Source organism: Oryctolagus cuniculus, chromosome 8 (assembly GCF_964237555.1).
Source record: "Oryctolagus cuniculus chromosome 8, mOryCun1.1, whole genome shotgun sequence".
NCBI lineage: Eukaryota > Metazoa > Chordata > Mammalia > Lagomorpha > Leporidae > Oryctolagus > Oryctolagus cuniculus.
In genome coordinates this window covers 76891173-76918539 of record NC_091439.1, presented here as the reverse complement: position 1 = coordinate 76918539, position 27367 = coordinate 76891173, and the positions used below count along the sequence as shown (strand labels likewise).

The window sequence follows — 27367 nt, the reverse complement described above, 5'->3', positions numbered from 1 at the left end:
ATTTAGATAAGCAGTGAAAAACACCTCCCCCAGAAAGAACCCCGTGACTGAGTGTTAGAGTTTATCTGGCATCCTGTAGAATGATAGCTGGACTCAGAAATGCAGAGTGGTTCTCTCGTGCTACGGGTGAACTCACATTAAGAGTGGCCATCCATACATCCTGAGTTTATACTTAATTCTCTTCCACTGTATCTGTCTCCTCTAGCAAACCATTACAGTTCGAATTAGCAACTGGTATATCTACAATTTACAGGTTTTACAAAAAACAACTACTGTTCCTCCTCAATATAAAATTGGTTCAGAAGTCCTTACGGTTTGCAGAGTAGTTTTACATGCACAAATGTTCACGGCGAGCTTACTATGGGTGAAGCTCTGTGCTAAGTACCTTATAAGCGCCATCTCCCGTAACTCATACAGCAACCTGATGCCGTGCTATCGGCCACGTTCTATAAACCATGAATCTATCCAGGTTCCCTGCTGCTGCACAGCGTCAAGTCCCTGTCAAATGCACATGGCAGACATACAAACTCCAGGCTTCCTTTTCTAATTATTTTTTTTTTGTAAATATTTATTTGTTTGAAAGGCAGAGTTGGGGGGGGTCGGGGGTGGAGACAGAGTTGGTTGTTTTTTTTTTTTTTTTTTTTTTTTTACAGGCAGAGTGGACAGTGAGAGAGAGAGAGACAGAGAGAAAGGTCTTCCTTCGCCGTTGGTTTTCACCCTCCAATGGCCGCAGCAGCTGGTGCACCACACTGATCCGAAGGCAGGAGCCAGGTACTTATCCTGGTCTCCCATGGGGTGCAGGGCCCAAGCACATCCTCCACTGCACTCCTGGGCCACAGCAGAGAGCTGGCCTGGAAGAGGGGCAACCGGGACAGAATCCGGCGCCGCGACCGGGACTAGAACCCGGTGTGCCAGCGCTGCAAGGCGGAGAATTAGCCTATTGAGCCACGGCGCCGGCTGACAGAGAGCTCTTCTATCCAAATGGCCATGGCTTGGCCAGGTTCCTCCAGGTCTCCCCCATGGGTGCAGGGTTCCAAGCACTTGGGCCCTCTTCCTCTGCTTTCCCAGGAGCATTAGGAGGGAACTGAATTGGAAGTGGAACAGCCGGGATTCGAACCAGCATCCATGTGGGATGTTTGCACTGCAGGTGGCAGCTTTACCCTCTATGCCACAGAGCTGGCCCCTGTTTCTAATTGCTAAAGAGCAACTGTGGCAAGGGGAGTAGAGTGCAGCTTAATTTGTCAAAAGAACTAAATCTAACCTGACTTTATTCATGCCTGCCTTGCTCTAGAAAAGGGTTCTAGGTGGCTGCTCAGTAGGGAGCAGGGGCCCAGGACTCAGAACATCAGGCACCACTTCCAGCTGTGCTCCGTGGGGCTTCACTCTCCTTGGATACTCAACAGCAGAAGCAGGGTTTATGCTAGCCTAAGTTCCTCATGGCTCTAAGCTTTCATGATGGTCCATTTCCATCATTCTACCTTAAACTTGTGCAGGTTGCATAATTATATATAGTTTTTCCTGTATAGGATTTCTGTGCATAATTTGACAATAATAGCAAATAAAAATATAAATCAAAAATATGCTTAGAAAGAAGACTGGAAGGAAATGCATCACAACAGCCCTGATGTGTTTTGAAGTATTATTTGGGTTTTTAAAGTTTTTTATTTATTTATTTGACAGGTAGAGTTACAGTGAGAGAGACAGAAAGGTCTTCTTTCCACTGGTTCACTCCCCAAATGGCTGCTATGGCCAGTGCTGCGCCAATCCGAAGCCAGGAGCCAGGTACTTCTTCCTGTCTCCCATGCGGGTGCAGGGCCCAAGCGCTTGGGCCATCCTCCACTGCTTTCCCAGGCCACAGCAGAGAGCTGGACTTGAAGAGGAGCAACTGGGACTAGAACCTGGCACCCATTTGGGATGCCAGTGCCACAGGCAGGAGATTAGCCAAGTGAGCCACGGTGCCGGCCCTGGGCAATTATTTTGTCTGCATACTTATATTCCCTAAATACCTGCAACGTGTGGAGAATGAAAGGCAAACAAGTGTACGAAAAACATTATATGATGGGGCTGGTGCTGTGGGGTTAACGCCCTGGCTTTAAGTGCCAGCATCTCATATGGGCGCTGGTTCTAGTCCCGGCTGCTCCTCTTCCAATCCAGCTCTCTGCTACGGCCTGGGAAAGCAGTGGAAGATGGCCCATATCCTTAAGACTCTGCACCCGCTGCATGAGAGACCCGGCAGAAGCTCCTGGCTCCTGGCTCCAGATTGGCACAGCTCTGGCCGTTGTGGCCAATTGGGAGGGAACCAGCAGATGAAAGACCTCTCTGTCTCTACCTCTCTCTGTAACTACTTCAAATAAATAAAATAAATCTTTTTAAAAAATTATAGGACAGATGCAAATCAGAGATCCTAAAAATAAATTTATATGATAATTGAACTAAACTGGAATACAACATTTTAAATGCCAACGTCAATTCTCATGGTGCTTTTAGAAGAATAAAAAGGCACTGTAGGCAAACCATACTGTCACAGTTTAAATAATTAGGACAAAAATAAGACCAATTTAAAGTGACAACATCTAATACCAATTCAAGAGATTCCAGCTGGGGCCAGTGCAGTGATGCAGCAGTTAAGCCGCTGCTTGAGACGCCGGCCTCCCACACTGGAACGCTGGTTCAAGTCCTGCCTACTCTGTTTCTGATCCAGCTTCCTGCTTGTGAGCCCGGGGAGACAGGAGAGGAGGGCTCAAGTACATAGGCCCTCACCACCTATGTGGGAGACCCGTACTGAATTCCTGGCTTCTTGGCTTTGGCGTGGCCCAGCCTTGGCTGTTGTGGCCATTTGGGGGATAAAGCAGCAGAAGGAAGCTCTCGCTCTCTTTGCGTCTCGCTCTCGTGCTGTCACTCTGCCTTTCCAATATTCGAATACATATTTAAAGATTCGGCTCTATCTGGGGTTCTACCCTTGGGCTTGTGCTGAGAGGCTGGCTGTGCACAGTCACTTATCAACAAAAGGCTACTTTTCAGCATAATGTTATATAAGGATGGTTCCGTTAGACCGTTAAAACTCACTGGAGAAATGCAATCTGTCAGTCAAGCGATCTTACTCATAAATGCTTCCCCTGTATATACATTTCACTCAGACTTGGCCACCATCCCTGTTTTTAAAATGAGCATAAAACTCAGTACGATTTTCTCTCTAGTTTCTTGAGAAAAAACCCCAGCGCTGTCAACTGGAAGCCGAGCTGCAGGCTGCTCATTTGAGATGAGAATCTGATGTGACAGCTTAGCTTACGGCCCTTAGCTGAGCCTGCGCGGCCTTGGGCGGTGTCCAGGGGGTTCTGCCTCCTGGAGGTCTACACCCACCACATCCTCTCACAGTCAGCCTCGCAGCGGTCCCGGGCACGGGCCAGGGCCAGGTCACCGGGAGGCGGCGGAAGCGTTCCCACCTTTGGGGGCCTTCCCCCGATCTGCCAGACGAGAGAAGAGAGGGGAGCAGAAATGCACTACCTTCCGTTCTGTCGGAAGAAACTGTCTTCAAAATCACGGAGATTCTTTCGAATCCTCTTCTTCTCTTCTCTCATTTCCTGAAGGTGTTCCAAGAGCTCAGGTCTGAGAGCGAGAAAAAAAAAATTCAAGAAGATGGAATCTGAACCGCAGTAAACGCAATGCACTTCCAACTCCACAGCGGGAGTGGGGAAAACAACACCACGCGGAAGCTCTGGGGGGCGCTGTGGGTCAGCAGAAATGGGCCCGCACTAGCTCCAGGAAGCCCAAGCGTGGACAACAGAGCCAGCTCCTGCTACTGCTGGCTCCGCAGGGCTTGTGAAGTCCCATGGCGCTTTGTCATGTTTTTCTTTGAAGGGAAGTAATGACATCTGTGCTCAGTGTGTGTGCAATGATGAGCCGTGCAGAGCGCGCTACCCAGTGCTATTTTCAGAGACCTTCTGGTGGTTTAAGCCAGATCTCAGATGCTGCCTTCAACTAACACGGGATGAGGCAGATTCAAATACACACACACACACACACATATAAAACCTGAGCCATAATTTTTTTTTTAAATCACTGTTCTACCCCAGGTTAAGCCACTTGTGTTTTCTTAATTTCTTTAATTAAAAGATTGAGACAACATGAAGTAGCTTCAGAAAGTTGGTGAAAAATAATTATTTTGGTACAATTTGAAGTTTATGCATATAAGTGGTCTTTGGAAAGTGTGCATTAGGAAAACTGTGTGAATTTCAAAATTCTTTTGTACCAAAATAAACTTAACGCTGAATCCATTTTCCAGGAACATTTTAAAGTGCCCTCGTACTTAAGAATTTTTACTGAAATGTTTCACCACCACCACCACCACCACCACCACCACCACCACTTACATTGACGCTGCATGAAGGTTTGAAAACCCTGTGTCCTGGCTGCCTTTGTAGGGTATTTTATCGTCCATTGGGGAAATGAACCCATCGGCATCATCTTCAAATTGGTCCAGAAAGCAGCGTGCGCTGAAGTCCGTCATCAGCGTGACTGTGAAGTCTGGCGTCGTGTTGTGATCCTCTTCTGACCCCGCCTCTTCTTCCTGCAGGTACACAGCAACCCCAATAAAAAGCTGCTCACTTTTTGGGGGGCTGACTTTTGTTACAAATGTCACTTAACAAAATCATTCAGTGATCCGGATACCACATAATTTTTGCATGTCTACATGCAGCAACACATGGCAATTCATTAAGGATATATGTTGATTATCTGTATGTACAGAATTAAATCACAAACACAGCCACCAAACAGGGAAAACAGACTAGAACAGAAAACTCGTGAAAGAAATGAGAGTGCTGCCCGACCCTCAGTTGTCAAGGCTGATGGGAGGGAGGAGTATCCATCATGATGTATATCCCACATCAAAGGAGCCAATACAATCTAACTATTTCCGGATCTGTGATAGTGCAAAGCAAAACCCGATGCCAGCCAGTGGTGCTTTAAGGGATTTTACTACTTGTATACTCCAGAGAGTACTTTTGATTAGGCTCTGAATATTTCCCAAAATTGAATATAGCTTTTCTGTTTAAGAGTTGAGAGAAGAATGCATCTGATGGTTGCTCAATGCACAAAAATTTTGAGATCAAAACTTTTATATTCCTGTGACCAGAATAATAAAACTTGAGCTTTTCCAAGGCATTTCCAAGGGTCATGACTGTATTTTGCAGCATCCAAGGTTCTAAGAAAATTAGGATGCACTGTCTTGATGATAATATAAATGGAAAAATGATGAAGTCCAATCATGGCAACTTAAGGCTTAGTGAGCCTAGGAAGAAATAATTTGAGAGTCTGAAGGACTTCAAAAGTAGTAATTTGCTGCCAAATTGCGCTCAGATTAGAGAGAATATTTATATCTTTAAAAACTGGTGAGAAGTACAGTTTTACTTTACTTATTTGAAAGGCAAAGACAGAGAGACAGACACAGGAATCTATTTGTTCCCCAAAACCTGCAGCAGCTAGGGCTGGGCCAGGCTGACATCAGGAGCTAGGGATTCACTCTAGGTCTTCCACATGGGTAGTAGGGAGTGAACTACTTGAGCCATCACCTGTGGCCTCCCAAGGAAGCTGGAATCAGGGCAGAGCTGAGACTCTGATACGGGATACAGGCACCAAAGCAATGTCTTTACCACTGTGCCGAATCCCTGCCCCAAGAATCCGGCGTTATGAACAAGAAGACGGTAGCTGTAGTGGTCAAACCGAGTGGCTGCAGTGCTCTGCTCCCCTGGGGGCATCTGGCCATGTCTGGGGAGGCTTGTGGTTGTTGCGCCTGGGGAAGGGGTAGGAGTGGCAGACTACCGGCTTGTAGTAGGTGAAGTCCAGCACTAGGTATCATCCCACAAAGCACAGGACAGCACCCAGTGCAGTGAGCTGGCCCCAAATGTCAATGGTGCTGAAGCTGAGGGGCCTCGCTCTGGCAAAGACAAAAACGTGTTTTTGATACTGTGACAGTGGAACAACGTAGGCAGGGACTTGGGAGAACTGAGAGGGCCTCGGACTACTTGTCAGCTCCCTGTCCTGCTTAGATCTTATCCACAGTAATGTCCAGGGCTGTGTATCCATTTTCAGAGGGACACAGGTAAACTGGTGTGTGTGTATGCCATAGAGCGAGTAGAATGCTGGAAGATCTGGGACCCATATCACGAAAGGAGTGGTAACCTTGGAGACAAGGTGGGGGCAGTGAGTATGACAGCTGACTGCACTAAACGAAGGGAAGAAGCCATGGGTGTTGCCACGCTGCTCCAGGGGCCCAAAAAGCCTAGTGGATAGAATTGACAACAGCAGACTATATGATTTTTCAATTCTCTACGTGCCCTGTGAAATTTTATATTTGAATAACAATGATACTTTGGAATTAAAAATAATTACAGAATCAGTTTTTAGCTGGTAGTGATGCTCAGCCCACATAATAAGCAACCACGCCCTCTCACTGCTGAGGACTTTGGAGGCCTGGGGATGGGATGCCCTCCGAGGGGACAGTGTCTCTATTCTGGCCCGGAGGTGTTGGGAGGGATTCTTACACTGGACAGAAGAATCGCCTGGATGATCTTCTAGGAGGAAGACCTAGGCTTCAGCACTTAAGTTGGCTCTGGTTCACACACAGCTGGTTCCCTCCCAAAAGTCCTTCAAGCCAGAGACGAGTTTTAAAGAAGCCACTTAGTTACGGTCTTCTTATCTGCACACAAACCAAAATCTACAAGTATCAGAACCACCAGGAATTGGTACGGTCTAAAATACAGGTGAATAAGCCTGGCCCACTGGGGCAAAATGATAGGGCTATTTACAAAAGCAATGTAACCATTGTAAAATTATCTGAAATTACGGCCAGCATGAGGGCTGGGAGGTGAGCCATGGCCAAAATATACTCATGAGAAACCACAGTCTTCAGGGCAGGAATGGGAGGAAGGCCCTGGTTTCAGAACACAGTATTTTCAATGCCTTCAGCGAGGCAGGCAGTGACTAAGTGGCACATTTTCACATGCTCAAGAACACATTATTTAACCTAGTAACAGTTCTGTTGCAGGTTGCTAAGAGAACTGCTACTTTTCATTCATACAATTGCTCACATTTCTTAATTATGGTAGTTTAATTCTTGTGTGATGTTACCAGCTGGAGAGAATCTGTCTTCTTTCAGTAGCATCAAGGCTTGGTGGAAGAAAACAGCTCTAATCTCCAAGACACAATACAGCACACCAGCCCAATCACTCAGGGCCACGGGGACAGCGTTTTGAGAAAACAAGTTCTATGTAAAATACGAGGACTGCCCACAGTCATTGCCTAATACCTTCAAACTGGGCCTAGGAGGTATTTCAGATCCCTAATGGGCAGGACAAAGCAAAGAATAAACCACAGAGACGACTTTGCAGTTTGTGGTACCTTAAGTCAGGCAAGAAAGCGGAGGCCTTCCCAAGTGGTGTCTCCCAGGAGGAGAGACTCTTCCCCCCGACCCCTGGTTCTGAAACCATCATTTCTAGCTGGCATGAGTGGATAACCACCCGAGGCTTGGAACTGTCATGGAAACAGGACAAGTGAGACTTTGTGAGACTCACTTTGGCTTTGGATTTTCTTCCCTCTTTGGACCTAAACAACTGCTAAAAATAGGTTGCTACTTTTTAAAAAAAATGGTTGCCTTTTCTTTCTCATCTCCAGGGTCCTGGAGCAGGCAGTCCAGTCTGTTCAGCTGTATAGAAATAAAAACATGGAAGAGGCTGATACCAGCGCAGGCCAGCTGGGGGCCCACAGAGACACCGGCCCCTGGGCATGGATTAAAACTCCCATTCTAGGAAAAGCAGCCACTGAGGACGAGGATTATCTGTATAAAGTCCACCATGACTGCTGGGGGAAGACCAGGGCCCATGCTGCAGCGACAGCTGGCCACAGAGGACAGACTGAGTCCTGAGGACCCCGGGTGTCACGGAACAGCAAGAGGAAGGAAGAGCGGTGGAGATCCATCAGACAACTAAGGTATCTGTCTATAAAGTGACCATCTTTCATCCTGGGTTGTACATAGAGCCTTTGCTAATTTGAGTTTTCTAGACTTAGCATATGAAATTGCAAAAGAAAAGTTGGCCCAATGAGCTAAATTAAGAATTTGGGATATAGAAAGTTCATTTCTAATAGGGAAAACAAAACAGAACAAAACAAAAACATAAAAAACAAAACTATGATGGAAGACAAGACAAAACTAATCAAAGTAAAAACAAACCAAACAACAAGCAATGAAGAGAGAGCGCGAGCCTCAGACACCCCAGAGTCTGTCACACAGAGAGAAGACAGTTCAGAGCTGGTTATACAGAGCTTCTGATTTGTGGGGAGTGCTCCCGGAAGCCCTCACCAAAGAGCCCAATCACAACCCTTTCCAATCACAGACGGGCGGTGGGGAGGGGAGGGAGGGGGGAGGGGGAGGCAGATTTAGCAATCGGTGGGCAGCTGTGTCTTCACCTTTATCTCCTTGAAGAAGGAAGCAGTTTCGCCCTCGATAATTGGCTGCAGCGAAGGGCTTCTCCGCCTGCTGGAGGGGGACCCCTGCGACAGGTGTTGACAAGCAGGTTACATCAGGAAGCCCTTCCCTCGGCCTCAGCACTCTCTCTCTCCAGCTGCTAACTGTGCCCTAAGCCCCTCCCAGCCAGGCACTCCCAGGACACCTGCGACCACCACAGCAATTCTTTTCCAAACTGCCACTCGGGCCAGCACGTGAGGATGCTGACCTCGCACCCAGAGGTCCCAAGGGGAGACACCTGCCTCCTCACCTGCTGTCCTCCCCGGACTGTAACGACTGGAACACCTGACCAGTAATAGACCAACGAACGTCAGGTTGTAAACCAAGGTTGTAATAGACCAAGGAACGTCAGGTGCCCTCCCTAAGTGACATCTGCCTGCCGGGGGCCGTACATTTACCCGGTGCAAGCACCCTAAGGGGCTCCTCAGCAGACAATGAAAGATCCCTTAATGGGAATCCTTTGATTGGTCAGCTTCATTCATGCCATGGGCAACTGTCTGAGGTCTTTGGAACGTCTCTCACTCATGAAAACTAGCATGCTGGTAAGAGAACTGTGAGGAGCGAACCCCAGGCCCAGCGGTTTCAGGCAGGGTGAGGTAAGAGCAGAAGCTAACACAAACATGCATTCCAACAGCTACTTCAAAGCCAGGGGGCGACTGCTGACCCCAAAGCCAAAAAGGCAGCAGAGGGGAGGAGCACAGGGGCACAGTGAGCCCCCAGAGAAGGCCGGACACCCCCACCCCAGCCACCAGCTGGTGTAGGAACTCCAAGGCTGGGCCCAGGGTGGGGGCAGGCTGGCCAGGGCCCCAAAGGTTGTCCCATGCCTGAGCAGCCCTCCCTTGTCTTGATGGGCCCACAAGGAGCCAAGTGCAAGGGCGGGGGCCTGTGAGGGCAATGCTGCCATCCTCAGCCTCCCTCCCCTTTCTTTCACTCCTCCTTCCTCCCCATGCCAAGAGGAGGGGCCTCTCTCTGAGTCCCTTACAGGATGTGTCCCCAGCTGTGACTCCCAAGGGAGTGAGGCACCCCGGGGACAGAGAGGCAAGGCGTCAGCTCAGCGCACACCCCAAGGGAAGGCATGGCCAAAGTATGTCCCCCTAAAGCAGGGGTGGGAAGCTTTTCCCTGCTGAGGGCCAAGTGGATGTTTACGACATCCCTTGTGGGCCATACAACATTATCAACTGAGAAATCAGCCTGGTGTACATTTATTGAATTGAGTCCTGCCTGCAGTTGCCTTGGCAGGGCCAGACCCAATGATTTCTGGAGGCCTTATAGGGCCAGCGGGCTGGATTTTCCCCACCCCTGCCCTAAAGCGGGGGGAAAAATCCTGTCCGAAGCTCACTGCTTCAGACTTGCTCAGTTTGGACAAGCAGAGCCTCGGAAGTCTTTGATAAAGCCTTACTCCTCAAGCTACGAGCCCTGGATAGCAAGGGTCGGCTCAACGGTGAACGCCTAGGCTACCGAGAGAGGAGGTCAGGCACCTATTAACTTATCCAGGGCTCATTCAAGCAGAAAGAAAGGCACTATACCAACCACGGAAGGTAGCACACTCACAATGATGGGCACGGCGCTGGCCCGGGACAGGATCTGCTTGACCAGCCGGTACCTGTCGTACAGGGGCTTCATGACCTGCCGTTCACTCTTCGTTACCTGCAAAGCAAGAACAGGAAGGCTGAGCAGCCTGCTCCTGGCAGTCCCGCCGCCAGCTCTCTGCGCAAGGCTCTCTCTCTGGACCCTTGCAGTCCCAGCAAAAATACAGATGATGCAACTTCAGTCTTATTAGCCGTAGATTGCTTATTTAAACTGATAATATTATTCATTCAAGAAACATTGAAAATATCTCCTTCAGTGGCTCATCAGTGGAAACCGTGTCCCCCACCCCCACCCCCACCCCCATTGTAGCACCATTTGCTCTAAATCAAAGCTATGCGCCTTCTTAGGGCATGCACAGAACTCCAGGTTCTGACTGTTTTTTGGGCCCGGGAGAAAAAAACGTGCATTCCTGTTATAACCCTCATTATGCAGTCCTGCCGTCAGGATCAATATACTCATGGGTCTTTCTCGCCCATGACGCTGCTGTGTTTTTGAAAACAAGACTCTGGTAAACAGGACATATTCAAGGGACATTTGCTGAGAGAATGCATGGATTGATTCGTCCCTGTATTCCCAGAATCTGGCACTGGGCTCAGAATTGGTAAAGCGTTGGGTCTCCAGGGAGTGGGGAAGAATCTAGCCTGCTTTGATATCTGAAGTCCCCCAACCATCTGCTGCTTCTCTTCTCCCCATCAGCCCTTAAGTTCCAGGAATAAACCAGGCCATCTCCTGGCTCCTTGTCTAATTGCCTCTGTGCCCCTTGCTTCTTGGGCAAGCTCCAGAGCAGGACCCCCTCCCTGTGCCACTGCCTTCCAGAACTGCCCCTCCAGCCCATGCTGGGCGCCTTCCTCCTCCTCCTCCTCTCTGTGCCACCTCCCTACCCTGTAATTTCACAAGCACTTGACAGTCTACAGTAACCACTTGCTGACACACTGTCCCCACTATTACATCGTAGGCCCTTGGAAATACGAGTTTATGTTTTGTATCCTTAGGAACTACCTCAGTGCCTGACATAATGGAAGTGCTCCACAAATCTTTTAAAAAATGAATGAATACATATTTCAAAGAGAAACGTGTCTGCCTGGTTCACAGGATGAAGTATCTGTTTTGGGCTAGTGTTTGCTTTTTGCACGCTGTTCCCGTTCCACAGGTGAGAGGGCCAGAGTGTCAGAGGCTGGGAAGGGCAAACAGTGGCAGCTGTGCCCATTTCTCTTCTGGGGCTTCAGGGCCTTCAGATGCAAAGATTACTTTGGATTACGCATAAATGGATTAGCTCCTGTTGACTCTGGTATTTGCCTTGCTCCAAGTGGCCAACAGGAAGTGCAGTTGGGAGAAACCTACAAGCCAGAGCAGGATACTGCCATCACACAGATCTTTTTGCTGGTTTACTTCCTGTCATTAGCGATAATGCTAACCTTGTATGGTCTTGCCTCTGCTATCTACCATACTGACAGGTTTAAAATTGGTATTTCACCACAAATGACTTCAAAACTGGAAAAAGACTCAGAAGTTATTTCAGCAAAACAACAACTATGAAATCTGAGGAGTCTACACTGTGGCACAGCAGGTTAAGCCACCGCCTGTGATGCTCAAGGCAACAGAGACAGGTCAAGAACCCAGGCTGTGACTGACCTTCAATTTGGATTCCTTTTCATTCACAAATAAGCAGGATGTGGAGTGAGGCAGGATCCCAGCACAAGGTGCTGAGGCAGCTGGGTCAGCGTCTCCCTGATAGGAAACATCTTGCCGTCCAGGCTGAGGGCTGTGCTCAGATGGAGCTTACAGAACTCTCTGCTCCTGAGCAGCCACTGAAAGCCTGCAAAATTAGGCTGGGGACAGATGAGAAGCCATGCTGCCTCCCAATCTTGCAAGCAAAACAAAGAGGTTTGGCTTTGTGTGAGCCCTAACGCTGCTAGCAGAGGACCCAATGAGATGATTCTAACAACTGTTGCAGGCTTAGCCCATTCACCTGGAACATGGCCACTCTCTCTTCTTCCTATCACAGTAAGCTGCCCATGGACAGGATTAGAAAATTCGCAACAGCGCACGAAGGCAGAGTGTGGCTGCCTGGCTCGGCCATCTGCATTGCAGTGTGACCAGAGCTGTGCTTAGTGCCTGTCAGTCCCCCAGGTTTTGGAGCACGAGGTTAAAGTACACCCTGAGCAGAGACACAAGAGCCCAGGGGCTCCAATCGCATGGCCCGTTTGGCTGCTTTGCATTTACTCTCAGAGAAGGAGAACATTCGGAAGGTGTCTTGGGGAGTGGCAGTTCCTCACTGCACTTCTGTGACACAGTCTTCCTGAGATGCTTAGGTGTTAGAAAGGACACACACTGATAAGAATGAAAAGGGAATTATGGGGGCAGCATTGTGGAGCATCGGGTTAAGCTGATGCCTGAAATGATGGCATCCCACGTACAAGTTCAGGTTCGAGTCCTGGCTGCACCACTTTGGATCTGGCTCCCTGATAATACCCCTGGGAAAGCAGCAGGCAATGTCCCAGGAGCTTGGGCCCCTGCACCCACATGGGAGACCTGGATGGAGTGCCAGGATCTTGGCTTCAGCCTGGCCCAGCCCTAGCCATCTGAGGAGTGAACCAGAAGGTAGAAGATCTCCCCCCGCCCTTCATTCTGCCTTTCAAATAAATCTTTTTTTTTTTTAAAGGAATATGTTCCCACGTGTAAATGTTTTGGGTGTCCACACACATGTCAGTCTGCAGACAGCTTTGCTAAGGCAGTGCATGACCCACCATGCTGGCCTGGGTTAGGTAGCATCCTTTACCATCCATCTGCAGAAACTCAAGTTTTGAGGCCATGCTTTGGGAAGAGCATTGAGGCTGGGAGTGAGAGTTGAGCTCTCAAAGTGCTCGTGTTTCTCTTCTAAGCATACTCTTGTCTCAGGGCTGGCCAGGGTAGCACCACAGGTCTGTGAATTAAAAATTCGCTCTCTGATTTTCCGACTGGCCAGACAGCAAAGGAACTCTGCTTTTCCTGGGGTGGTGGGAGCATCATGTCCCGGTGAGAGGCAGAGTCTGGCCTGGGAGCAGAAAGAAGAGAAGCTCGGATTTCCTAGAGCATCTGCTCCCTGCCCCGGGAGACGCATGGTCTCGTCCCGCCTGGACAGCTGATGAGAGACGAGGGAGTAATAAGGCAGGGCAGCACCTAACATTTCGTGTTCGTGGCAAACGTGCCTGCTTTCTCCTGATTTATCATTTAATCAGAGGCCAGCTGCAGAGAGGAGAATGCGTAATTGTAGCAGAAGGGAAAGCTATCATCTTCTGGGCAGCCCCCCACGCCACCCCGCCCGGCTCCCTCAGTGCCAGACATCCTACACGTACTTGGATGCAGAAACGCCTCTGTGTGTGTCTGCAATGACACTGCATCTCCATGACAACCATGACAGCGACCTAGCACAGCAACAAAGCACGGCGATGCCCTGAGTAGCCAGACGCCACAGAGCTGATCTTGGTGGGGCTGGGCTCTTTCTAGTGATTTTGCTGTCTCATTTATTTGGGAGACAGAGCCAGCCAGCCAGAGGCCTCGTGTCTGTTGGTTCACTCCTAAAATGCCTCAACAGCCAGGGCTGGGACAGGCCAAGGCCAGGAGCTGGGAAGTCAAATCTGGGACTCCCATGTGAGTGGCAGTGACCTACACACTTGAGTTGTCACCTGCTTCCTCTCAGGGTGCACTTTGGAATGAGGATCAGAGCCAGGACTGGATTCCAGGGATACCATCATGGGGATAAGGGTAGCCCAAGCAGCATCTTTCTCTTTGAAATTTTATTTATTTATTATTTATTTGAAAGAGTGACAGAGAAAGCAGGAGACCTTCCTTCTACTGGTTCACACATCAAAGGCCTGCATTAAAGCTAGAATTGGCCGAGGCTGAATATAAGAGCCAGAAACTCAATCCAGCTCTCCCATGTGGACGGCAGGGACCCAAGAATCGCCCACCCCTGGGCTGAATTCTGAATGCAGGTGTTCCGATTCTAAGGCTCACAACAGCTGCCTACCGTCTGTCGTGCAGAAAGAGACAATCTGCCCAACTTCGAGCAACCAACTCAACTGGCAGCAAGGTTAAGTCTGTCTACAGGGCAGCTGTATGTTCTTGGGCAAGGGAGTCCTTAAACGAGCCCTATCAAAGCCACGGCCCAAATCCATACGATGAAAAGAAGGGATGTTAAGAAGAACCACACACGACTCCCACCGCCTCCTGCCCCAGGGCCCCGAGCAGGCCCACAGGGTTCTCAGTGTGCAAGCGTGATGGGGATTCTCTCCGTGCAAAGGAGGTCAGCTCTGCCTCTGCAGCTTCTGAGCCCTCCAGGAGAGACGGACAAAGTTTCACCACATATTTGAGCACCAGAGCATTTACTGTTTGGTTCAGTGCCTTTGCAAATCCGAGACAGAACTTGGCAGAAACATGAATGTCATCCCAGAGAGTCAGTATTTTTCCACTACAGGGCTGCACTACAGTGCAGCAAAACTAATCAGTAGCAGCAGCAGGAACATTTGAAAAACAATTTAACCAGGGGCTGGGGTTGTGTGGTGCAGTGGGTTAAGCTGCCACCTGTGATGCCAGTACCCCATATCAGAGTACCAGTTTGAGTCCTGCCTGCTCTGCTTCCGATCCAAAGCCTTGCTAACAGTTCAAGTACTCGGACCCTGCACCCACCTGGCAGGCCCAGACGGAGCTCCGGGCTTCAGTCTGGCCCAGCCATGGCCACTGGGGAGTGAACCAACAGATAGGAGAGATCTCCTTCTCTCCCCCTGTTGCTACCTTGCAAATTAATGAATAAATTAAACTCGTTAAATTCAGAATCGAATGCAATGGAAGGCTCACTCCACGGAAAGATGCTGGGCACATGTTTGTGTCATGTCTTGTGCCCAAAGCTGTTGCCCTCACGATCTAGAGTGTGCTGAAGCATTCTGCAAGCATCTTGATTTAGAAAGAGTAAATGTGAGAGGAAAAGGCCACATCCATTTTCTAGTTATGGCTGAGGCTAAAAAAAGAGCTTTTTGCCTACATAAAAGTCCATCTGCGAACATAAACTTCATCCTTCCTTACGTCTGCTTTTAAGAACTTGCTTCAGGGGCTGGCGTTGTGGTGCAGTGGGTTAACTGCCACCTGGGATGCTGGCATCCCTTATGAGCGCCAGCTGGAGTCCCAGCTGCTCTGCTTCTGATCCAGCTCCTTGCTAATGTGCCTGAGAAATCAGTGGAAGATGGCCCAAGTGCTTGAGCCCCTGCCACCCACGTAGGAGACCCGGATGGAGTTCCAGGCTCCTGGCTTTGGCCTGGCCTAAACCCGGCTGTTGTAACCATTTGGGGAATGAACCAGCAATTAGAAGACTTTCTCTCTCTCTCTCTCTCTCTCTCCCTGTGTGTGTGTGTATCTCCCTCTCTCTCTGTAACTCTACCTTTCAAATAAATAAATATTTTTTAAAAAACAGAATTTGTTGGGCAGGTGTTGTGGCACAGTTGGTTAAGCCACTACTTGGGTGCACCAGTCTCAGCTGCTTCCAATCCAACTTCCCGCTAATATCCTGGGAGGCTGTGCTTGATGGCTTATTGCTTGGTTCCTGCCACTCATGTGGGAGACCAGCATGGACCCCCTGGCTCCTGGGTTTGGCCTGGTCCAGCCCTTGCTGTCGCAAGCATTTGGGTAGTGGGCGAGCAGATGGAACTCTTGTTTGTTCACTCGCTCTCTCCTCCTCTTTCTCTGTTGCTTGGTCTTTCAAGTCAACGAAAATAAATAAACATTAAAGAAAAAAGAATTTGTTTCACTGAGTTCTTGACAGATATTCTGAACAGAGGAAATTAAGAGTGAGCGACGAGAGGATGTCTGATTACAGATTCCTCCTAAACAAGAGTGACAGCCTATCAGGCCCGTCTCCCCCACATGCTCGCTGGAGCACCAGTCATCCATGCGCTTCCTGACACCAGGAAAAGCAGAGGCGTGTATTACACTCCTTACACTTTCAATTCTGAATGGCAGCTGCAACTGCTTTCTCGACAAACACTGTTTGCAACCACACAGCAGAGAGAGGGAACGTGGGAGCAGATCACTGGAGCTTACCACCTGCATTTTATGGATGAGTTCATGGGCCAGGCGAGCCTCCTCCCTCCAGGGCTCTGCCTCCGCACCCAACCCCTCTGCCTCTGGTGACTAACGGTGACCTGCAGAATAACCTCTGTTGGACCTTGATTGAGTTCAGTGCCTCCTAGATAGCGGCACACTCTTGGGCAAAGACTTCACAAAGCTTAGTAACAGTGTAGACAGTAACTTCCCTTATTCAAAAAGTGAAGGGAGCAAACATGAGCAAACCCCTCTACAAGATGCTGAACACAAAAGATCCCCCCCCAAAGCCAGGGAGCCCCCCCCCCCCCCCCCAGAACTGAGGACGTTACATACCGGCCGCCCGTGGATGCTCTCATAATGTAAGAGGGCTTTCTGCAGGGCCACTTTCTCGTTAGCAATCTGTTCTTTGGTCATATCCTGTGTAAACACAGGGGAAAAGCCTCTGTGAACATTCCAGCAAAGTGAAGAAGCATCCTTGTGCAGCAGCTCTCGCCAGCCCTAGCTAAGCTCACTCAGGAGCGAGCCAGTCCAGACCCCTCGCTGGGGACACGGCCCAGCCTCACCAGCAGCTCCCTGTGACCTTCCAGGAGTGGCAAATTAGGGTGACCACTGCAGTAAGCAGGGCTGGGAGGCACACGGGCTTAGCTTAACGAACCAGGCCCCGAAGGTCTAGAATCTTCTATTCCAGAGCATTACCAATGCAGCCATTCACCTAAACAAGCTCACCCTACAAGGTACACGGTGGTTCTCTGCTTGCCATCTGTAGCAAAGCCCAAAGTGCCCAGAGATGAAATGAGCAGAAGTGGCCCTGTCTGCCCCCAGGCACGCATGTATACATGGTGCAGAAGGCGCCATGCTCCCCATCGCGGTCTCTGGCGCACCCCACGCGCCACCCTGCTGACGGCCGCGGTCCTGCTCCTCGCAGGAGCACCCACCTTGATGTCCTCAGGGCGGCCGGCCTCCGCCCGCTTCTCCTGGAGCTTCCTCTGGATGGATTCCAGAGTGACTTCCACACTCGGCTTCACTGCTTTCTCTACCAGCTCTGGCTTCTTGCTGTCTTCTCTCTCGAGCTGGGACCCGAAGCTCTTGGGGAGCGTGTTGCTTCGCTGCCGCGTGCGGGGGGCCAGGGCCTCTTCAGAGATCTTCAGTTTTGACTCTAGTTGAGAAGATTTGGGGATAGGGCTGAGAACTGTCACCTGCTGGGCCCAACTCGGTTTTCAGTGGTGACAATATCTGCTTAGGTATGTCTTTTTTTTTCTTCTTCCCCTAGAGAGAATCTAACTATGATATCAGTGGAAATCCCTGAGATAATCCGAATGTCTTCCTGGGTGACCTGGAACATCTGCCTAGCCCATAGTCCTGAGAAAGTTTTATCTGTAACATCTCTGATTCTACCACATCAGCCTGGATGTTCCCAGAATGTGGCCGATGCTGTTCTACATGTCCTGTTCAAAGGTATCAGTTGGCCCAACTGCTGGCCAACACATACCTCCTGGTGAAATCACTTTCTCTTTGTATTCCATGTAGAGGTTTCTAGGACTCTATGTCTTTAAGACAGCAAGCTCTCTGAGGGACAGGGGCCTAACCCTTTCTAGATGTATGTCCATGTCTATGTGTCTTCTAACCCCACAGCAAATGGAGCCTGGGATTAAACAGGTGCTCCAGCCACCCGCAAGCACTGGCTGGAAACCCTCATCCTTTTGTTAGTGGTTTCGGGCAATGAAGAAGTGCAGGAGAATTTGCAGTGTAGCTGAGCCCATGAGACGATCTGGGGAGGCATCCTGCAGGAACCCAGGGTACCCGAGCAGTGGCACCCAGCACAGGGGGTGGTGGTAGGACCTGAACTGGGTCTGTTGTGTCCACTTCACCTCAGCTCCAGAAATTCACCCACCTTTAAGCTGTTTCCGGAATTTGGCAAGGTCGTTTGTCCATTTCAGAACCTCCGGGTTGGCCGCCTTGTCGCTGTGGGAGGGCTGCGGAGAGGAATCCACGGTGAGTGCACTGGACTATTTGATGATCACTTTTAAGTCAAACAGGAAGGGAGAGTGGCGTTCCACCCGAAGTCAGAGCGAACTTCACAAGTGTAATTCCATCCGTCTTTTTTTTTTTTTTTTAATGCTCTCCAAGTATTCCTCAGAGACAAAATGCTGCATCTTTAAGATCTGGGAGGCCTTGGACTGCCTTTTCATCAGTTGTAGGATTCAACCCATAAAGCTAACAAGAGTAGAAAACAGAGGACCAGGGAATAGTCCGTGCTACAGCCACTGTGAAAAATGTTCTCTGGGCACTGCTGTGGGAAAGAGTTAAGGGCAGGGCTGAGAGCAGAACAAGCTGGTGAAATCTGGGAATTCAGTTTAGCCAGACATGATTTTATTTAGTGATTTTTCCCGTTCCTGCTCACTGATAAATTTACAAAATGCAGACTTTAGCTTCCAAGTTGTCTGCACAGATACACTTGTGCAAGGAAAGTGGTGACAGGTGCCGGTCGGGGTTGATCAAGGTTTACTGACCCACTGCTATTGCACTACTGGGATTCCCTAGCGAGCTCTCCTTCTCTTGGATCCGTGCCCTGAGCTGTGAGACGCTGGCATGGCAGGGGAAGTCGAGACAAAGACAGCCCGAGGGGCACTTACCCTGTACTTCCGCTCCTCTTCAAAGCGGTCCTCAAACTTGCGGATCTTCTTCTTCAGGCTCTGAATCCTCCGTGTGAGCTGGGCAGGTGTCAGGTCCTCTTGCTCGTCATCACAGGAGCCCAGAGAGGAGCTGCGGCGCCTGGGAGGGACACGGCTTGGGTCACTTTCCCCGGGAGCGGACGCTGACTGCTGCGGGGGGCTTTGGGGGCGTGCTGAGTGCAGAGTGGCAGGAGGAGGAGAGGCTGGGGAGCCTCCCTCCCCTTGAGTATGAGAAAGCTGATGGACTTGTCTAGGGACTTGGAGCTCTGTACCAAGTGGGCCAGACTCCTCTGGGACTGAAATGTTTGCTGTGAGTCCAAGAGTTAAATCTGAGAGAGCGCCTTGGGAAAGCAGTGCCATTGGAAACTTGCTAGGTTTGGGCCACCGTGCAACTGGAAGGTACAACAGGGCCAGTGTCCAGGAGGATGGACTTCACACACAAGTCCCTGCGCGGGGGCATAACTGAATTTCGGAAAAGGTGCTACTAGCCATCAGCGCCATTCCTATCTATCCTGGCTCATGTCATCAGCAACACGGACAAACGTACCTCATAAAAGAATGGGAATTGGGGGGAGAAGGAGGCACTTCCGTGTCATCCAGGTACTGCCTGCTCTGCCCGTAGGCGTAGAAGCGAGGGGACAGCATGGGGTCGCTGTCTTCATCCAGCAGCTGGCGAATCAGGCGCCCGGCCTGTGGGGAGAGGCGGGCCTCGTCAGAGTCCACGCTCTCCCGCTGCCAGGAGGATAAAGTAGGGATGGGTTCTGGAAAACAAGGGTGGGAAGAGGTCAGGGCTGTTCTGAAAGGCTCGACGGTGTTCCGAGTGCTTCGGGAAGCTGCCCACTAATGGTACTGAAGGGGGCCGGAGGTCACCAGGGTAGCTCGCAGCCACCGCCTCCCCTCCATCTGCCTGGGCTGCGGAGGAGGCCATCCGTGCCCTCCTCCTCCGCTCTGCAACAGGACAAGCGGCCAGCGGCGTGCTCGTGGGGCATGACGGGAAGAGCCTGCCCGGGAGGAAGGTCTTTGGCTCCGCGGCTGGCTGTCCCTCCATCGCGGGAACACCCGAGGGATCCGGCTATGAATCACATGAGCCCTGCAAGAGCCTGTTTGTTTAGGACCTTGCGACGACGAATGTTTAGGTGGCTCAGTCTAAGCCGTTTCGGGTGCTTCTGCTTAGTGGGTTGGGATTAGCACATTCATGCTTTGCTATTGAAAGTTAAAGGTGGCATTTGGCTTGGCAGTTAAGCCAACTGCACCTCAAACCTAGGATGCTATGCAATACATGCAGAAATTTCAAGTGAAAGAAACAGCATTTTGGGAAGGAAAAGGTAATGTTTATTTCTTTTCACTGCAAGCTCACCTCAATATAATCCTGTCCTTGTTGAAAAAAAAAATCATATCTAAAAGATTTTAAAGCTAGATCCCAGGGGCTGGCCTTGTGGTACAACAGGTTAACCTGCTGCTGGGGACAGTGGCATCCCACATAAGAATGTCAGTTTGAGTTCTGTCTACTCCGCTTCTGCTGCAGCCTTCTGGTCATGTGACTGGGAGGCAGCAGATGATGTCTCAAGTACTCAAGGGCCTGCCACTCATCTGGGCGACGTGGATGGAGGTCCTGGTTCCTGGCCTTGGTCTGGCCCAGGCCTGGCGGTTGCAGCCATTTGGGGAGTGAACCAGCAGAGGGAAGGTCTGTCTGTCTGTCTGTCTCTCTCTCTCCCATTCAAATAAATAATCTTTAAAAAACAGTAAGTCTCAGATGATACTAGGATATTTCATTTGTAACACTTTGCATTAAACAAGTTATGCTTTTAATGCACCTGTGGATTACCATGATTTACAGAAGGCTGGAATGTGGCCAAGACCTTAAATTATGGGATTTCTGAAAATTAATGAAATACTTATTTTTTCCTTCAAATATAAAACTGTAAAAATGTGCACAATTATCTTAAATAAGTGCTTGTTCAGCATCTTGTCTAAAGGATCAAATTGCAATCATGGAATGTTAGGGCTGGTGTTTACTTCATGCATCCTCTCGGCTAATGATCTCTCAACCCTGCCTGCAGGTTAGTTTCACACAGGGAGATGTAAATAACTACTAACACACAGGTCCCTCCAACACCCAACTAAACAGAATATTTAGGAGAGGGCCCAGGTATGCTCCTGACTCCATTTTTAAAAGTGGTCCAAGTAATTCCAGTGGGCAGCCAGGTGTGAGAACCACTGATCCAACCCAACAGACTATAGACAAGGAAACTGCAACCTAAAGAAATTAAGAGCAAACCCCTCTGCAATGGCCAGAGCTGGAACTAGAAGTCTGCGGACTTCCAGATTCGTGCTTCAGCTGAGAACGTGCCCAGTGCTTCCCTACACAGGTGAGTGTCGGCGTTTGCTGAAGACCTCACGGTGTAATAGAGAAGAGAGGCACATTAATTTGAAAAACACAGGGGCTGGCACTGTGGTGCAGTTGGTTAAGCCACTGCTTGCAATGCTGGCCTCCCACAAGAGTGCCAGTTTGAGTCCCAGATGCTCTGGTTCTGATCTGACTCTCTGCTAATGCATCCAGGATAGAAGATGGTCCAAGTCCGTGGGCCCCTGCCATCCATGGGGGAGACCCAGATGGCTCCTGTGCCTGAGCCATTATGGCCCTTTAGGAGTGAGCCAGTAGATGGAAAATCTTTTCCTCTCTCTCTGTTACTTTCACATAAATAATCTTTTTTAAAAAATGTAACCTGATATGGAACGCTTATCGGTTCCCCAAATTTAAGGAGAACCAACATATCTGGGAACACGGATGATAATATAAATATCTGGAAAAACACAAGCAGTGCCAAAGACAGATCCTTGTGTACTCAGGCTCAAAGAGCAGAGGAAAATGCATTGGTGGCTGAACTCGGCCATAGCCAGCGGCCAGCAGGGGAGGCGCCACCAGGTGTCCTGACACTGCTGGTCTGGTCTGCTCATCCCACTGCCAACCCGAGGAAGAAAAAGCAGGCCGAGGGGTGAGGTGACAAGAGGATGAGTGGAAAGTAAACCCTTGAAAACATGGACAATTCAGCGCTAAGTTGCAGAAAATGCAAGCATTCAACTGACAGGAGCACAGCTCCTATTTCAGGGTATTTCGTCAGACAGCAGCGATGGTGAAGAGGGACTAATATCCCCCAAGCAGCACAGGAAGGCACTGCAGCAGGCTGCAACCTCACTTCAAAGGAGCAAAACAAGCAGGGGGAGGGGCTGGAGGGTTCCCTGGGGGCAGAGGGCCTTGCCTAACAGAGTCTGATGTTGATGGCTCAGTTTGACACTGCTACTCATCAAAACAGCAGGTGAGAAGGTGTTTCCTAAGGTCCTGAGGCCCCCTGGATTTGTCTGACTGTAGCACAATCTCTCTCCAGAAATGTGACTACAAATCTTTGTATTGTCAGCCATGTGGACACTACGTTTTGCAAAAAGAGGGTGCGTCTGTGTCCACCAATCAAACATGTCTCGAATAAAAGATGGGCTGTTATCTTGAATTCACTAGAAGATGAACTGTCATCTTGAATTCGCTATAAAACACTAATCGTGGAACTGAATTTTGACTGTCTGATGCTCTGTGGGTAACACAGCATCATTCATTTGGGTTCTTGTTTGCTAACACAGCTTTATGCTATGGCTCTGTTCTTTTAAAAAAAAAAACTAAAAATACTTTATTTGTTTGAAAGCTGTACAGAGAGCAAGAAGGAGGGAGAGAAAGATCTTCCATCTGCTGGTTTATCCACCCTCCCCCATATCTATAATAGAAGAGGCTGAAGTGAGGAGCCTGGAACCCCACGGATGCAGGGACTCGACTACTTGAATCATCGCCGCCACCTCCCAGGGTGTACATTAGCAGCAAGGTAGTGCACGGAGGCGGAGCTGGGGCTTGAACCCAGGGATATCTGCATGGGATGCGGGCATCTCAACCACTGGGCAAAATGGCCACCCCTGGGGCTCCATTCTTGACCAATCTCTTAGCTGACAGGAAGATCAAATGTGTCCTATTCCTGGTGTCAGCAGGGGTAAGTGGGAAACACACAGCTGAAGAAAGTCTAGCTTATGGGTGGCACGTCCCCTAAAGCACTCAGTGAGGGTCAATGAATGCCTTATTTTAAAATGTGGAATGCAAAGCTATGACAAAGGTCACCTTTAACACAAAGGGAGAGCAGTGTTTCTTTACCAGCTTGCATATAGCACAGGAGAGAAATTCTCACTGGCATAACATGAAATATTTGCATGAGTTCTCTCATTTTCCTGTGTTCCCTGTTATTCTACAGTCTTATACTTTTTTTTTTTTTTTTTTTTTTTTTTTGACAGGCAGAGTGGACAGTGAGAGAGAGAGACAGAGAGAAAGGTCTTCTCTTGCCGTTGGTTCACCCTCCAGTGGCCGCCACGGCTGGCGCACTGCAGCCGGCGCACCGCGCTGATCCGATGGCAGGAGCCAGGTACTTATCCTGGTCTCCCATGGGGTGCAGGGTCCAAGCACTTGGGCCATCCTCCACTGCACTCCCGGGCCACAGCAGAGAGCTGGCCTGGAAGAGGGGCAACCGGGACAGAATCCGGCGCCCTGACCAGACTAGAACCCAGTGTGCCGGCGCTGCAAGGCAGAGGATTAGCCTAGTGAGCTGCGGCGCCGGCTTACAGTCTTATACTTTAAGACTCCTATTGAAGAGTTACAAGATGACACGCTATAATAGCTCAATATAACTCAATCAACACAACCAACTATTCCTGTGTTTTAGTTTGCAATGATCCACAAATACAAAGTCATCTCAACATTTTACAGTTTGTATCCTTGTAGAAAAGGTAAATGAAATTAAGTAAGAACAATGTAGTGCATAATATGTTCAATTGCATGAGCTTCTTAGAGAACTAGTTTTGGGAGGATATATCCACAGAACATTTCCAATTGCTAGTTTGGGAAATATTTTATATTTTAAACAGTGATTTTAGAGCAATGGAACAGATCAGTCTTTTGCAAGAAAATCATTCAAGGGAAAACAAAAAAAATTTGAGGCTTCAAATTGGATTTTCATCCTAAAGCACTACATAAAATAAATGCATTTTCAGAATTTCTTGGGCACAGTGATTTTGCCTTTGGTCATGTGCATGTTACAACGAACTCTGAACAGAAGAAAAACATGTCTCTCTATTAAAAGTTAATCCACCCAGGTCAGCTGATATCACAGCAGCTCAGAAATAAGAGGGATAAAAACTGTGTGTTTGCTGCCTAAGGAATAAAATGCAACAGGTCTTTTGAGAGTTCCCGTTCAGACACTATAACACATAAGAATAAAGAAATTGGGGCCAGTGCTGTGGCGCAGTGGCTTAATGCCCTGGTCTGAAGCACCGGCATCCCATATGGGTGCCGGTTTGAGACCTGGCTGCTCCACTTCCAATCCAGCTCTCTGCTGTGGCCTGGGAAAGCAGTAGAGGATGGCCCAAGTCCTTGGGCCCCAGCACCCATGAGGGAGACCCGGAGGAAGCACCTGGCTCCTGGCTTCGGATTGGCGCAGCTCCGGCCATGGTGGCCAATTGGAGAGTGAACCATCAGATGGAGGACCTCTCTCTCTCTGCCTCTCTTCTCTCTGTGTAACTCTGACTTTCAAATAAATAAATAAATCTTAAAAAAAAAAGAATAAAAGAAATTCATCGAAGAAGGAGTAGAGCTATCTTGGAACAATGCTATTGTGGTCACTGGGACAAAGCTACTCTTTGCCTACCTGGCTAGATCCATTCATTGAATAAAAGAAAAACCAGTCACTGAGACGATTTGCTTCTTAAGAATTCGGCACAGAATTAAGGGATCTGACATTTTCCATATTTCATTTCCAACCATGATTATTTACAAACATCACTTCTCGGTGCAGTGCTGTAACCACTTTCCTTTCAGGTATGCTGGGAGGTTCTTGCATATTTCAGACATAGAAAGGCACAAGCACACCGGGGAGGGGAGAACACTTTCATGACATTTTCCTTAGTGTTCCAGAATTTAATTTTAGTAGACCTATTAGATTGTTCAAGTACTCTGGCAAACTGTGAGTTAGACAGAATCTCAGCAGTCAAGCATCACCAATTATACATCCAACCTTTATATTTCATGTATCTGGTTTGCCCATTTGCAAAGTTAATAAGCAAGTTGTCAATGGCTCCATTTAAATCATCAGTAGATGTGTGGACCGAGATAAGATGGACAGCTTTTACCAAGGAGAATAACTGCCACTAGAATTGACTTGGAGGCACATATGTGCCCTTTTAAGTACACATACTGCATCAGTTACTAACTCACTCCCTGTCCACTCCACCCCCCCCCCCCCCCCCACTCTCCCTCTCATTAAGGGCTTTGTCAAAGCCCAGCTTCCTGACGGCAAGGCAGCTGTGAGACCTGGCTGGTCCTTAGTAAGTTCACGGAGCACCTGGGAATTCCTGACTCCTCTTCTAGGTTCAGAGTCATCCACAGTCATTAGGTAGAGTCAGGCCCTGGTTTCAGAGGCAGCAAACTTTTCCTGAAATTTGGCTTGGAAATATCTACGGAAGATAGGACTGACGAAGGCTAATGCTGAGACAGGTTCACTAACTTGCCCACAGAGCTGGTTAACCTGCGGAGCCAGTACTTGAACTCAAGAGTCTGCCACGAGGCATAACCAGCATTGTACAGCAAGAGGCATCAGGAGACTTTGTTGCTTTGAGTCACTGTTTTGCCTCTCTGGGCCTCTACGGTCATAGCCATACGATGGGAGGGCTCAACTGGCAAAACTTTAAAATCCTTTCTTCTTTGTATTTCTTTTAAAGAATTTCCTGTCCACAGTTATTTTCAACAAGCAGTACATGATGAGTATGCTATATGAAGTATTTTATGCCCCTGTAAAAACGCCCTTTAAATTTAATTTTTTCAGGACAAATAGAGTAACTGCAGGTTTATACTCCAGTTCCTCCATAAATGCCACCCCAAGTCCACATAAGCTGGCTGCCTGGGAACATCCCAATTAGGCAGCACTGAAGGAATTTAAATAACACAGAAGAGTACACGTGATCTGTGCGTTCACTTAACTTTGGAGAGTGGAAACTCGATTAATAACAATAATACTAAGGCCATGTGGATAGATCAAGTGATGTAGCCTAAGACACAGCCCCATATGAGAAAAAGATAAAGCGACAGAGCATGGTTAGTGCTTAACACGATTAGACTGAGCCCGTATTCGCTGGGAGGCGCTCATCTATGCAGTCCATGGAATCCGCTCCTTAGTCTCACTTCCCTTTCTGTTTCCTTGCTATCCCAAAGCCGGAGAAGAGCATTTCTGTACTGGAGCGTGGACTACAGAGCTCACCGCAGAGGCTGCTCACGCAGAGCTGCCTCACCCGAGAGCCCGCCGTGCCCCATCTGTGGCGTGGGCTGGGGAGTGAGCAAGCAAGACGGAGAGGGGGCGGTGGTGACACCCCACGGGGCTTCCAGGCTGGTGAGGGAGCCCTGTAGCTCCCTGTAGTTTTAAAAAACAGCTACCCAGATTTCCAAAACAAAATGATGCTTCCCTTACATTATTATTTATCTGGAAGAAAATTCTCTATATTAAAGTGATGACAGTTTCAAGGGATATGCAAGTTGGCTTTCAACTGCTCTAAAGAAAATTTATGTTAGCCAGTGGGGACAGATTATAAATTTATGATGAAATAAGATGAAAACAATCGAACTGAGGGCATTTGAGGGGGAGGAGACAAAGTGGCTCTGACCAAAATTCCTAGGTTTATCTAGAGCTTCATGGAGGACCTTAGCACTATAGCCCAAATACAGCATCTCTTACTTTTTCAAAATTGTACTTATTTATTTGAAAGTCAGAGCTACAGAAAGAGAGAGACCTTCTATCAGCTGGTTCACTCCCCAGATGGCTGCAACAGCTGGACCTGGGCTGTTCTGAAACCAGGAGCTTCTTCCGGGACTCCTACATAGGTGGCAGGGGCCCAAGTACCTAGGCCATCGTCCACTGCTTTCCCAGGCCATTAGCAGGGAGCTGGGTGAGAAGTGGAGCAGCCAGGACTCATCCCATATGGGATGCCGGCGCTGCAGGCAGGGGCTTCACCCACTACACCCCAGTCCAGCTTTCCCTGAGTAACAGGGACTATTCTGAGACTCTGGAAGCAGGTGTATATTAAAAACTGACACATGTGCTTATTTCCAAGTACACAATGACAAGACAAAAACAAAACAATCCCCAGGAACACCTCACTTAGAAATTGAACAACTCTGCCTTTTTTCCTTTTTCTCAATGACTGCACTGGGAGCTGGAAAGATCTGACAAAATCCCAGACCACACTGCCTGACTGCGTGCAGAGAGCCAGAACAGGGTAGAGGGCGAGGGGAGGCGAGGCGGGAGGACTGCAGCTATGAAAGCCTGGGAGCCAGAACGCCACGGGTTCTTCTTTCTCACCTGGCAGTCTTGTCAGATCTCCTTCTGAGCCTGCATCTAAGACTATTAACCCACGGAACAGTTTTGGGTTTAAAAAG

The 27367-nt window shown here is 49.0% G+C and overlaps 1 protein-coding gene across 7 annotated transcripts in view; it reads right to left on the bottom strand.

Annotated features, from left to right (window-relative positions):
* Nucleotides 1-27367, bottom strand: part of FAM13A (family with sequence similarity 13 member A) — a 388478-nt gene that overhangs the window by 4664 nt on the left and 356447 nt on the right. For 5 of the 7 annotated variants that reach the window (XM_070047870.1, XM_070047871.1, XM_051819564.2 and 2 more), the window contains 9 exons: nt 19406-19619; nt 18820-18958; nt 18078-18159; nt 17122-17342; nt 16520-16603; nt 10073-10168; nt 8464-8547; nt 4371-4567; nt 3505-3606 (listed from right to left, as the gene is read on the bottom strand). In XM_070047870.1, coding sequence (XP_069903971.1) covers nt 3505-3606; nt 4371-4567; nt 8464-8547; nt 10073-10168; nt 16520-16603; nt 17122-17342; nt 18078-18159; nt 18820-18958; nt 19406-19619 — 1219 coding nt within the window. The remainder of the gene's footprint in view (nt 1-3504; nt 3607-4370; nt 4568-8463; nt 8548-10072; nt 10169-16519; nt 16604-17121; nt 17343-18077; nt 18160-18819; nt 18959-19405; nt 19620-27367) is intronic. The other 2 variants (XM_051819565.2, XM_051819566.2) reach the window with 1 other exon arrangement.